This window comes from Loxodonta africana, chromosome 15, assembly GCF_030014295.1.
Source record: "Loxodonta africana isolate mLoxAfr1 chromosome 15, mLoxAfr1.hap2, whole genome shotgun sequence".
In the NCBI taxonomy this organism is placed as follows: Eukaryota; Metazoa; Chordata; class Mammalia; order Proboscidea; family Elephantidae; genus Loxodonta; species Loxodonta africana.
Window position 1 is genome coordinate 80,077,223 of NC_087356.1, and position 12,852 is coordinate 80,090,074.

At 42.7% G+C, this 12,852-nt stretch overlaps 1 protein-coding gene across 15 annotated transcripts in view; it reads right to left on the reverse strand.

The window, feature by feature from the left end:
- The window catches only part of CEP164 (centrosomal protein 164), a 73,926-nt gene that overhangs the window by 44,800 nt on the left and 16,274 nt on the right, over positions 1-12,852 (reverse strand). For 11 of the 15 annotated variants that reach the window (XM_064269015.1, XM_064269010.1, XM_064269012.1 and 8 more), the window contains exon 1: positions 1,542-5,856. In XM_064269015.1, coding sequence (XP_064125085.1) covers positions 1,542-3,116 — 1,575 coding nt within the window. In that variant the 5' untranslated portion in view covers positions 3,117-5,856. The other 4 variants (XM_023558175.2, XM_023558170.2, XM_010597907.3 and 1 more) reach the window with 1 other exon arrangement.

The window sequence follows — 12,852 nt, forward strand, 5'->3', positions numbered from 1 at the left end:
CCACTCTCAATCATCTGGCCTGGTGTAGAGTATCTATGGTAGGGAGAAAAGCTGATAGCAATAGAATGAGCCAATATTACCCATGGACCAGGCACGGGGCTAAGCACCTCACATGCACTGTCTCATTTGACTCTCACAACAACCTGAGGCAGGCTGACTTCTACCCACAGTCCCCGTATGAGGAAACAGAGATGGGTGAGGTTAAGTAGTTTGCCCAAAGCCACAGGGCCAGCAAGGGGCAGAGATGGGATTGGAAACCAGTTCTACTTCTAAGCCTGTATTTATACTGCCTCCTGGTTGTGGAACAAAAGACCCAGGAAAGTTTGTCTGAGGTGAACTGTGAGCAAACCGGACCTGCTCCTCCTAGCTTCAGCCCTTCCAACTAGCCCTGATGTATCAGCAAGCAAAATTCTTCCCACACTGTATTTATGGAAAATTACAGACTCCTGACATGGCTAATTTGCTAACGCACTGGGGGCTTGAGGGAGGGAGACAGGCATGCTGAGGGCACTGTTCTCCCAGGCCTTTACCAAATCAGTGGTTAGCAGGGAAATTATACATTCCTGGCTCCTGGTTGATCATCTTCTGTAGATGGCCCTTCACTATGAGTATAGGGCTGTGCATGATATTGTCCTTCAGAGCGGATAAACTTGCTGCCATTGGGCTAATTAAAACTTTCAGGGTAATCTGTAGCTTATCTGATATTTATAGTGCTCCAGTAGTTATTAGAGCTAGCAGAGAGCCAGTGCACGGCTGCAATTAGAAACCAGAGGTGACAACTGGGTAAAGCCACAGCTGGGCAACAGCAAAAGTATGGCTGGGAAATTCAGACTGATCCTTCCTCCTGGTTTCTAATCCAACCTGATTTCTTCTGAATGAAGAATATGGTGTGGCTCTTCAAAGGGACAAGGGGTCAGAATGATAGGGCAAACTCAGCACTTCGGTAAGTCCCAGTTGGGGGAGGAAGTGAAGTCCCAAATAGGGTCTGCCCAAGCAGGAAACAGGTTGTTCACAGGGCTTCCTGGGGACCCTGGGAAGCAAGGAGCAGAAGCAGCTCACTGGAGAAAGAGAGAGGGTCTCAGCTTCTGGCCCTCATGCTAGCATTAACTTTCCTTTTCCGTGTGACTCAAACAAGGGACTGAGTTTGGAGCCTCTCTCTATCACCAGGATTTGGCTTCCCAAATCCTGGGAAAGCACCTAAATCTTGCAGGAGTACCAGGATGGCACGACCTTGCTCACCCTTAGAACTGATCATCTTCAGAGCATAAGTGAACTAACTACCCAGGAGTTACAGCTAGATGCAGGGAAGGGAAGTCATAGACACTCTCAGCTCCCATCTTATAGGCAATGGGGTAGAAGAAACATGAAATACACATCATCCCACAATATGGCCATACTGGGTAGTTAAGGGATCTGTATTTACTAAAGGAGGGGGAACAACAGGAATGCAGACCTGGTGGCTGTGTTAAAACACAAACTCAGTCGGCTCCCTCTTACTAAGTTCACTGAGGCCTTTAGGCCATGCTCTGTATGAAGCATACCTGGTTGAGAAGCTGTATCTTGCCTGGCTCTGCAACCAGGCCTCTGCTGGAGCTCAGCTCAATTAGCCCCTGCCTGAGCGGGCTGCTGCTTGGATGGAAACTGGCTGGCTGAGAGGCCTCCTGCCCAGCAGGGGCAAGAGCCACCTCCTGAGGATGCTGCCGCAGCTCTGGGCCCCAAGCCGAAAACCTCGAGTCCCTCTCCAGGGCTCTGATGACCTCATGCTCACCCTCACTAGACATCCTGGAAGACTCAGCTGCCATGCAACAGACCATGCTGGCAATGTCTTTGCATGGCATTTCCTGCATGCTCTCAGGCAGTCCCAGGCCCTCCAGCCGGCTGGAGATCTTGACCATCTGCAGGATGTGCTGGTAGAGCCTCTGATCCTCCGAGTAGTCTTCACTCTCTGACTGCTCATCTGCAGAGCTCTGGATGTGGGGCAACTGGGGTGCTAGGAAGGGGTTGGCATGTTGAGTTCCGGGTCCAGGACCTGACTGATCCACTCCCGGTTCAGATCCCTGTGAGCTCTGCAAGTCCCAAGGGAAGTTGTTCACCTCACCCAGAACCTGAGAGCCAACGTGTGAGGCCAGGCTGCTGCTGCTTTTGCTCTCCAAGTCAGGCCCAGACACACTAAGCTTCCTACCTTCATCAGGGAGCTCTGGAGACGCTGGGGGTTGTCTATTCTCACTGCCAGGCGAGACCCCAGGGGTACTCCCTGAAGGGGCATTCTGAGCTGCTTCTGATGCCAGGGTATCAGGTGGTATCAGAAAGAGGCCCTGAGGTACATCTTCAGCTGAGGCCCCTGGAACCTCAGGGTCACTAGGCTCTGTTCCCTTGTTGCTCCCTGGGGTGTCCTTGTTGACAAGCTCAGAGACCTGTCCCATCCACAATCCTGGGGGCTCTCTCCTCTTCCTCCCCTTGCCCATGTTCCCCCCTTCCCCAGGAACTCCCTGCCAACTCAGGTCTTCAACTGGGCTGCTAGCTAACAAGAGCAGCTTGTTTTTCCTGGTAGGCAGTATATGGTCAGAAGAACAAGGGGACAGGGAGGGCTCCTCCCCATGGGATGGCAAAGAGATGGGGCTCTGGCCCTCGTCCCCTCTGGGGCCTGTGGAGCTCAGTTTGGCTATGTTGTGGCTGTGCCGCTCCCCTTTCAGCTGCGGACCCCTGATAGTTTCTGAAAGCTTTGAGTGGACCGAGGCCTGGCTCCTGCTCTCCACCACATCCTGCCCACGGTGGAGAGGTCTGACGTTCTCAGGGCCCAGAGCACTGGGTTTCTGCTGTCTGTTCCTCATTTCCAGCTCTTCTATTTCAGGGTCTGAAAACCCCAGGTAGACTTTCTCTGTTGGCTTCTGGGGTTTCTCCAGACCCTGTTGGTCACCTAATTCTGTCCTGCATTGGGCTGGGGCCCTGCCTAAGATTTTCTCCACGTCGGCAAAGATCCGGTGGGTTCGCGAAGCTTGGCCTGTGGACAGTGGCTGCAGCTTGCTGGGCAGAGTGCCCACGAGAGGCCAGGGGGTGTCGCCCAGCATGCATGAGCTCTTCCCTTTCTTAAAGGAGCCCTCACTTCTAGCCTGCATCTCTTGCTCTAGGTCCAAGCCAGCAAGCCCAGGTGCTGGGAGAGGGGACGGGCCGTAGAGAAAGGAAGGAGAAGGCAGAAGTCCCTGCTCAGGCTGTGTTTCCTAGATGGGTATATAAACATGCAGAGAAAACTAAGACAAAATAGTTCTGATTTATACTTGCTACCTCAGCCCTTGACAAGCCCTTGGCAGAAACCCACCCTCCATTTAAAGTAAAGCATGAACCAAAGAGGGAAGAAAAATTCCCTTGGGCTGAAATTATGTTGTTTTCTGGATCCTAGTTTTCTTATTTATAAAGAGGACCCTGGACTAGACCAATGGCTTGCAAATCTTCACTTCTCAGAACCCGAGAGAGAAGGTCGTTCCACAAGGTACCTCAGGGGCCACTACTGTGTGCGTGTGTTGGGGGGGGATGCCAAGACTCACACCCCTAACTTCAGCCAGAGTGCCTCCACTTCTTTTTTAATTTATTGGACGTCTATGGAGGAAGTGATCTGAAGACAGGACTTTACTACTAAGAAAAGCCTGAAATTACCAATCAGATTATCCCTAAGATAAAATCGCCAACTACATTAACCTTAAGGTACCATCTAGCTCTCGGGTTCTGCGACTGGTCAATTTTACAAAGCCCATCAACCTTATCAAGGACTGCCCGAGATGTCCAGAGAAGGGAGAGAAGAAGGGAAGAATAACCAGTGTCCTGAACCTGAGAAACGCAGTCTAGAGTCTTCTACCAAAGGTATGAGCTGGTCCTGCTTGAGATAGGTCCACGCAGTCACAGAATCTCTCAGCTAGAAGAAACCCTACAAAAATCGACCACCCTCTGCAAACATTCACACTAAATATCACCCATCCTCTTGAGTACACACCTCCAGAGAGCCCAGGCCACCCAATGGGCCAAAATCTGGTCTGAGGTGTCTGCTCTCAGCCCTAAGAACCAGACTGGCAGCTCAGGGTTGTCCAATTGTCCTAAGCTCCTGAAACCACAGAAGGAACTGTTTGGAACAGAGAGCTCCATGAGCACAGTCACGCACCGAGAATTCAGTCTGTCACCCACCCCTCCACCCTAGAATCCTCACCTCATTCCCTCTGCTCTTCTTTAGTCAACCTGTCCAAATACCTGGGTATCATTTAAGGTAATCCTGGGCTAGTGAAAAGCCCATCATCCATCTTTTGCCTCTCAAATATGTTATAAAAAAAACTAGCAGATAATTCAACCTATTTAGAAATTATGTGCCCTCCTTTCTCCATCTAGAGGAATGGGCTTGTTATCTTGTTCTCAGAATCACGAGTAATACATAGGGGGTGGGGGAGGAGTGAGGAGTACCTGTAGAGCCTGGAAACAATAAAAAGGATAAATTCATTGGTAACCATTCAAAGCCAGAACTCACCCCCTGGAAAGGAAGATAGAGAATATCTTCACTGAGAGGTAATCACCAGGCTCTGGTAGGAAATAAGACTATAAACAAAAGAGCAAAACAACTGGACCACTGTGAGAGTAGAAAAGATATTCCCAGTGCTCCTCCCCAGCTGAACTGTGTTGCTACAGTCTCTCTCCACACAGTGGCCAGCCTGCCCATACCTGGGGGAAAGGAGAAAGGCCTGAATTTCCCTACACTGCTACAGTGTTCCAGAGCAGCGTGGGCTTCATTTCAGCATGGCTCCCAACCTTAGCTTCTCTACCTACAAATAAGGATCAGAGCGCGCTGCCTTCTAAGTTCAAACTTACTGGAGGGGCAAGTAAGCAATAAAGGGAAATGGGATTTTGAACTCTGAGTCAAAAAGCAACTTGATGACACTGGGCTAGTTTTGACCATGCAGATGAGGACCACACTCTAGAGGGTGAGGTGCAATGGGAGAGAAAGCAGCTGGTCTCTGATTGACCCCATGAAGTGGGGCTGTTGACACTACCTGTGCCACCTGCCTGAGGTGGCACACTGTTATGTGACAGAGAAATAAAATTCTATCTTCTGAAGGCACTAAAAAAAAAAAAAAAAAAAAAAGGGCTACTTGAACCAAGGTAGTCATGTTGCAATCAAATTTTAATTTTCCAACACTAACTAAGACACTGGCAACAAAGACAATTCACAGGAGCAGATAAAGCCCAATGCTTTTCTTTTTGGATCTTGAAGGCACTTGGTGTTCTGACAACTGAACTACGGCTGTAACTGATATCTAGGAATTCATACCGCTTGAAGACAAATAATGAATCCACACTAGGAAAACCTGACTCTGAAAGAAGACGAATGACACCCTACGCATCCAGGCCCACTGGCCTCAGCCCGACTGCACCCACTCTCAGAGGCGCAGATGGCATCACTTCTTAGATGACTGCAAAATTCCACCCTCGGCAGAACTGTGGCCTTCTCTCTAACCCTATTACACAACATGTGCTTCCCAAGGACCAAAGAAAACAAAAGGAATTGCTTAGAGATACTAACAACTTCTAGAAGCTCAAAGGAAAATTTACCAGAAGACAGGCACAATTCAGGTGATGTACCATAAAAAATTTATTACATTATTAATCTCCATCTTTCAACCCAGCTGTAAACACACAAATACAAAAAGAGAAAAAAAAAACAGTTGGCAACCCGTGTGTGTCAGAATAGAACAGTGCTCCATAGCGTTTCGATGCCTGGTATTGTGGAAGTACACCACCAGGCCATTCTTCTGAATAAACACCTAGAGGTCCCAACATCCCCTCAGGTCTCAAACTTGGCCCCTCTAGGAGCTGGCATTCACTGACTCACCAGGGAACTTTTGGCGGTCTCTTTGCCCTTCTTGTCTCTCTTTTCCTTTTTCTTTCTCTTATCTTTCTTCTTAATGGCTCCAGTTGATAGCTTCCCTCGCTCTTGGATGACCAGGTTCCGATAGTGCTCATCACAGGGATGGTCCCACATGGACTGCCCATTGGCAAAGTTGAAATAGTAAATATCACCTGTGATGTCCTGGCTGGGGATAAACAGAAGTCAGGAGTTAGTCCCCGCTCAGGTCCACAGTACTTAGGAAAAAAAATAGAAAAAAGAGAAGGAGGTGAAGAAGGAAGGGGAGGAAAGAGGGCAAAAAGGCAGGGGGGAGGGGTTAAGAATTGTACCTGGTCTCTATTTGCCTAGAGCAAGAGAGTAAGTACAGTCAGGAATAGGAGGAGGAAACAGAATGTATGGCTAATTGCCATAAGACCAGAAGAACTGGATGGTGCCCAGCTACCATTCTGAACATTTTCATCAAAGATTCGATAGAAGGATCCTGATCAAAATGGGGAAAATGCAGAACAGAATCTCAAATTCTCATGGAACCCAGATTTTCTGGAGCCACAGAGGCTGGATGAACCCCTGAAATTACTGCCTTGAGATAATCTTTAAACCTTAAAACTTAAGCCAAAAATATCCCCTGAAGTCTTCTTAAAACCAAACAAAAGTTTAGCTTGACTAGTAAAGAATGTCTTGAGCACTGTGCTCTTTTAAGATGTATCTATGTGGGAGCAAACTGACAACAGCAACTCTAAAGATTAGATAGGAGTCTTAGGAGGTGGTGAGTTTATGTTAATGGGGAGGAGCAACTCAGAAAAGGAGAGAGAACGGTTGCAAACTAGAATATACCATATTTTTATGCGAATAACACATGTGTTCTACATTTTTTTTTGCCAACCGTGCCCTCCCAAGCCCCCTACAAGGTATTTTTGTAAGAGTGCTATGCCACTTTTTTTTACATGTTGCTGTAAAAAAAATTAGCACAGTGCACTTATGAAAAAATCCCACAAGGCAAGGGTCAGGTGCAACTGGCAAAAAAGTAGCACGACGCATTATTTGTGTAAAAACACAGTAATCAAGGTCATTGAACTGCACATGTAGAAACTGTTGAACTAGTGTATATGCTGCTGTGTATATTCTCAACAAAAACAAAAATAAAATAAATTTTTAAAAAAGAGCAAGGATATTAAAGTAAACCTTTAAAATACTATAAACAGTGCGGTACCAACACAGAAATAGACAAATTGATTGATAAAACACAACACAGGGCCTAGAAACAAACCCATTCATATATGAGAATTTGGTTTATAAGAAAGGTAACATTTCATATCAGTAAAGAAAGATGAACTATTGATTCAATAAATGACATTGAGATAAATGGCTACTCGTTTATATTCCTATACAACAGCATTCACCAAAATCAATTCCAGATGTATTTGAGCTTAACATTAAAAAATAAATACAGGGTAATATTTTAATAAAATAAAGTACCCAAACCAAACTGGTTGCCATCAAGTTGATTCCGGCTCACAGTGACCCTATAGGACAGAGTAGAACTGCCCCATAGTGTTTCCGAGGCTGTAAATTTTTCTAGAAGACTGCCACATCTTTCTCCCACGGAACAGCTGGTGGGTTTGAACCACTGACCTTTCGGTGCACAGCTGAGCACTTAAGCACTGTGCCACCAGGGCTCCTAAAAGTAAAATAAACCAAAAAACCCAAACCTGTTGCCACTGAGTTGATTATGACTCACAGCAACCCTATAGGACAGAGTAGAACTGCCCCATAGGGTTTCCAAGGAGCAGCTGGTGGATTCGAACTGCCAACCTCTTGGTTAGCAGCCAAGTTCTTAACCACTGTGCCACCAGTGCTCCACAGGCATCCCTAAACAAGAGGGGAGAAAAAGCCACAAAGAAAAAATCCTGAAAGATATGACGAGTTAAAAATTTTTAATTTTGATATGAAGAAAGAAACCATAAAAAAATTAAAATACAAGTAACTGGTAGAAAATAGTAGAAACAATACTAGTAAAATTAATACCCAGAACAACCAAAGAGTTCCACCACCTTAACAAAAATAAAAAGAAATCCAATGGACAAAAAGGCAAGGGATATAAACAAGCAAACCGCAGAAGATAAACCAATGGCCAAAAGATGGCCAACTCAGTTCTACAATTTAGAATATGCAAATTTTAAAAAATCAGATACAATCTATTGCCCTGGAATTGACAATTTTTTTTTTTTTTTGGATTGACTATTCTTCAATTGATAATATTTTTAAACGAATGATCATATATAATGCTGGTAGAACTGCTAAATTTTAATGGGAAGTAATTTGGCATTAACAAACAATACTTCAATTCTGCACATCCTTTAACACAAGATATTCAAATTCTAGAAATTCATTCTAAAGAAACACATTCAAAGCTTCAGGCAACATGCTTAAATGAACCGAAGAAAACGTCCTACCTTTCCTCATCCCTGCAAACACAGATAAATACTGGATTAATATGTAACAACAAAACAAAAAGAAAAACCTTTTTTCTTTAACATCGAGAGATTCTCAGACGCCAGAATCAGAAAGAAAACTTGAGGCCTGAGTAATAAGTGCATGAACTGAGAGGCCAAGATAAGGATCTGGATACAGGCCTGGGGGTCGGGTTTTAATGCCAATTTACTGACAAAAAATTGCCTTCGTGAATTTGGAAGCTGAAGTCGAGATCCCTGTATAAACCTGGGGCCCTTAAGGCTGCTTGCTCATGAAAAAAAGGGCTTAGCAGGCCATGGAAACTGCTAGTAAGCATGTTATCCACTCCAGGATCTATGTGGGCAAAATAAAATCTCATAAAAACTGATCTCAAGACACATGTAGATGTACAGTCCAAAATGTGGTAAAGAAATCCCAACTCAGGAAGTTATGTAAAAATTTAGTCCTGAACCACTGAAAAGCCTTTGGCAGAGGTAATTATAAAGCCACACAACAACCTAGGAGGGAGACACTCACAGAAAATAACCACTACTGAAGAAAAACTTGCAAAATTCACAACAAAAGATTACAAATCGTGTGAGTAAACAGTTCACCATGAGGGAAAATCAGCAGAACACAATGAAAAGAATTAGCATACCAAAAACTTGACACAGAATAGATCCAAAGAGAAATAAATTAATTACATTTAAAATTATTATGGGGATCAAAGAAGTATAACCCATAGTGAAGCAACAAACAAAAAAAAAGATATTGAAAAGAACATTAAATTTAAAAAAAAAGGGCAGGTTAAACAGCAGACTTGATACAGAAGAAGGAACGAATAGTGAACTGGAAAATATACCTAAAGAAATTAAAAAGAATGCAACATGCAAGATAAAGTGATTTTAAAATCAAGAAACAGAAGTTCGGAGACATGCAGGATGAAATAAGAAAGCCCAATATATTTCTAATAAGAGTTCCAAAAGAGAAAAGTGATAATGGTTGAGAATTTTCTAAAACTGGAGTCTTCAGATTAAGAAAGCACCCCAAATCCTAAATATGGTAAATACATTTACTATAAATTGATACTTAGACATAATGAAATTACAGAACACCATACATAAAACAAAATACAAAAAGCAACCAGAAGAAATAAAAATCGATTACCTACAAAGGAGTAATAAGACCAAGAAAACATGTTTTATCTCCAAAATTGTAAGTCAGAAGATAATGATAAAATATTAGCAAAGGGCTGTTCAACAAACAGTTCTATAGTCAACTAAACTGTCATTCAAGAGTGAGACTTAGACAAAAATCATTAAGGAAACAAGATAAAAACACATTTAGCATGCTTGATTTAAGGGGCATATACAGAACCCTGTATCCAAAAATGAGACTACACATTCTTATCCAGCACACACAGAATATTAACATAAACAGAATCACTTAGCTGCAAAAGAAGTCTCGACAAGGAACAAAGTGAATAAATAAAATTGAAAATCAGTAATGAAAAGATATGCAAACTTTATATACCTCATCCCCTTCAAACTATTACTTTGGAAACATATTTGGAAATTTAAAAACACAACTCTAATTCATAAAAAATTCATAAGGCAAGAAAAAATAGAAACAGAAATTACAAAACATTTTTATAAAAGACTGAAACTAAAGATACAATATATCAAACTTGTGGACTATATCTATAACGTGGTGCTTAGAAAAAAAATTATAGCCTGTATTAGAAAATAAGAGAAATTAAAAAATGAGTTATACTTTCAAATCAAGTATTTAGTGGGAAAAGAAGAAACCCAAAGAAAGTAGAAGGAAAGAAATAATAAGCAGCAATTTAAGAAAGAGAAAACAAAGAAATAATATTATAGGTTTGTCTTAGTTATCTAGTGGTGGTATAACAGAAATATCACGAGTGGATAGCTTTAACAAAAAGAAATTTATTCTCTCACAGTCTAGGAGGCTACAAGTCCAAATTCAGGGTGCCACCTCCAGAGGAAGACTTTCTCTTTCTACTGGCTCCTGGGGAAGGTCCTTGTCATCACTCTTCCCTGGTCAAGGAACTTCGCAGTGCAGGGACCCCGGGTCCAAAGGACACACTATTCTCTTGGCTCTTGTTTCTTAGTGGTTTGAGGTCCCCACGTCTCTCTGCTTGCTTCTCGTTTACATCTCAAGAGACTGGTTTGAGACACAACCGAATCTTGTAGATGAGTCCTGCCTTGTTAACAACACAGAGGTAGGTTTACAACACACAGGACAATCACATCAGAAGGCAAAACGGTGGCCAATCCCATGACACCAGGAGTCATTACCTAACCAAGCTGACAAGTATTTTTAGGGGACAATTCAATCCATGACAAGGTTCAACCAAAGCAATCCGTGTTTTTTTGAGAAAATTAATAAAATAAGCAAACTTCTGAAAGATTGGTCAAGTAAGACAAGAAGTTATAAACAAAGGGAGCGTAACTACAGATACAGTAGAGATTCTAAAACCATAAAAGAAAACTATGAATTGATGATGATAAACTAGAAAACTCAGGCCAAATGGACAATTTTCTAGAAAAACAGGTTACCAAAACTGAATCAAAAAATAGACTACTTGCAGATTACACGATTTTTCTGCATAGAAAATCTAAGAGATTTACAAACCATTAAAATAATGGTTTATTCAACATGGCAGCTGGTTGTATTAGATCAATTATAAAAAGCAATAGTGCTCCTATTTCCCAGCAACAATCAATTAGAAATGTCATAATACTTTTTAAAAGACCCCACCTCGCAATGGCAACAAAAAAACACGGTACTCTAGAATAAATCAAACAAAGGATATGCTATGTTTTAAAGAGAATATTGTGAATTTTTTTTTGAGGGACACTGTTCGGGCCTAAAAAAGGTCATGGATCAAAAGGCTCAGTATTACCAATATACCAGTTCTTTCCAGATTAATCTATAAAATACATGTGCAATCCCAGTCCAAATTCGAAGTGTTTTCGGCAGACTTTAAGAAACTAAATTTCATTTGGAAAAATAACCAAGCCTAAGCTCACTGCCATCGAGCTGATTCCAACTCCTAGTGACCCTATAGGACAGAGCAGAACTGCCCCCATAGGGTTTCCAAGGCTATAAATCTTTACAGAAGCAGACAGCTACATCTTTGTCCCAAGAAGCAGCTGTTGGGTTCAAACTGCCTCCTCAATGGAAGAGAAAAGTGCCAAGACAAATTTAAGGAATACATAGGAAGCATTTGTCCTACCAATATTAACTCTTATTATACAAAAAAAAACAAACCTGTTACCATCGAGTCGATTCCAACTCACAGCAACTGCCAGCTAATTCAACAACTTAGATAAAATTCCTTGGAAGATACAAGCTATCAAAGCTCATTTAAGAAAAGCCTCAATAGGCTGTGGGGACCACGGTCTCAGGGAATATCTAGCTCAACTGGCAAATCATAGTTAATAAAGAAAATGTTCTACCTTCTACTTTGGTGAGTAGCATCTGGGGTCTCAATACCCTGTGAGTGGCCATCTAAGATACTCCACCATTCTCACCCCTTCGGGAGCAAGGGAGAAAGAAGAAAACTAAAGATATAAGGAAAAGATTAGTCCAAAGGACCACAACTACCACAGCCTCCACCAGACTGAGTCTAGTACAACTAGATGGTGCCAGCTACCATCACTGACTGCCCTGACAGGGATTATAATACAGGGTCCCAGACAGAGCTGGAGGAAAATGTAGAAAATTCTAACTCACAAAAAAAGACCAGACTTACTGGCCTGACAGAGACTGGAGAAACCCTGAGAGTATGGCCCCCCGGACAACCTTTCAGTCACTCCTGAGGTTCACCCTTCAGCCAAAGATTAGACAGGCCCATAAACACAAAACGAGACTAAAGGGGCACACCAGCACAGGGGCAAGAACAAGAAGGCAGGAAGGGACAGGAAAGCTGGTAACAGGGAACCCAAGGTCGAGAAGGGAATGTGTTGACATGTTGTGGGGATGTTAACCAATGTCATAAAATAATATGTATACTAACTAATGAGAAGCTAGTTTATTCTGTAAACCTTCATCTAAAGTACAATAAAAAAGAAAGAAAAGCCTCAATAATCCTATATCTATTAAAGAAATTGGGGATGTAGTTAAAAATTTTCCCATAAAGAAAACTTCAGACCCAGATGGTTGAATTCTGCCAAACATTTGAGGAAGAAATAATACCAATTCTATACAAACTCTTCCGAAAATTGAAGAAATTCATCAATTAACAGTAATTATGCTTGGGAAAGGGAGCAAGGGTAAAAGATGGCAGTATACCTAAGTTTTAATGACTTATGTTATTTCAAAAAGTGAAAAATAGTTCCATGCTCTCCTTATAGGACGAGAGAGTGTTAACCACCACCAGCAGGTACAAGAAGGCAGCTGGCACACAGGTGGCCCATAACCAATGATAGTTCCTTCCTTCCATCAGGACGGGGATTGGAAACAAAGCAGAAACCACCATCCTACAAACACAA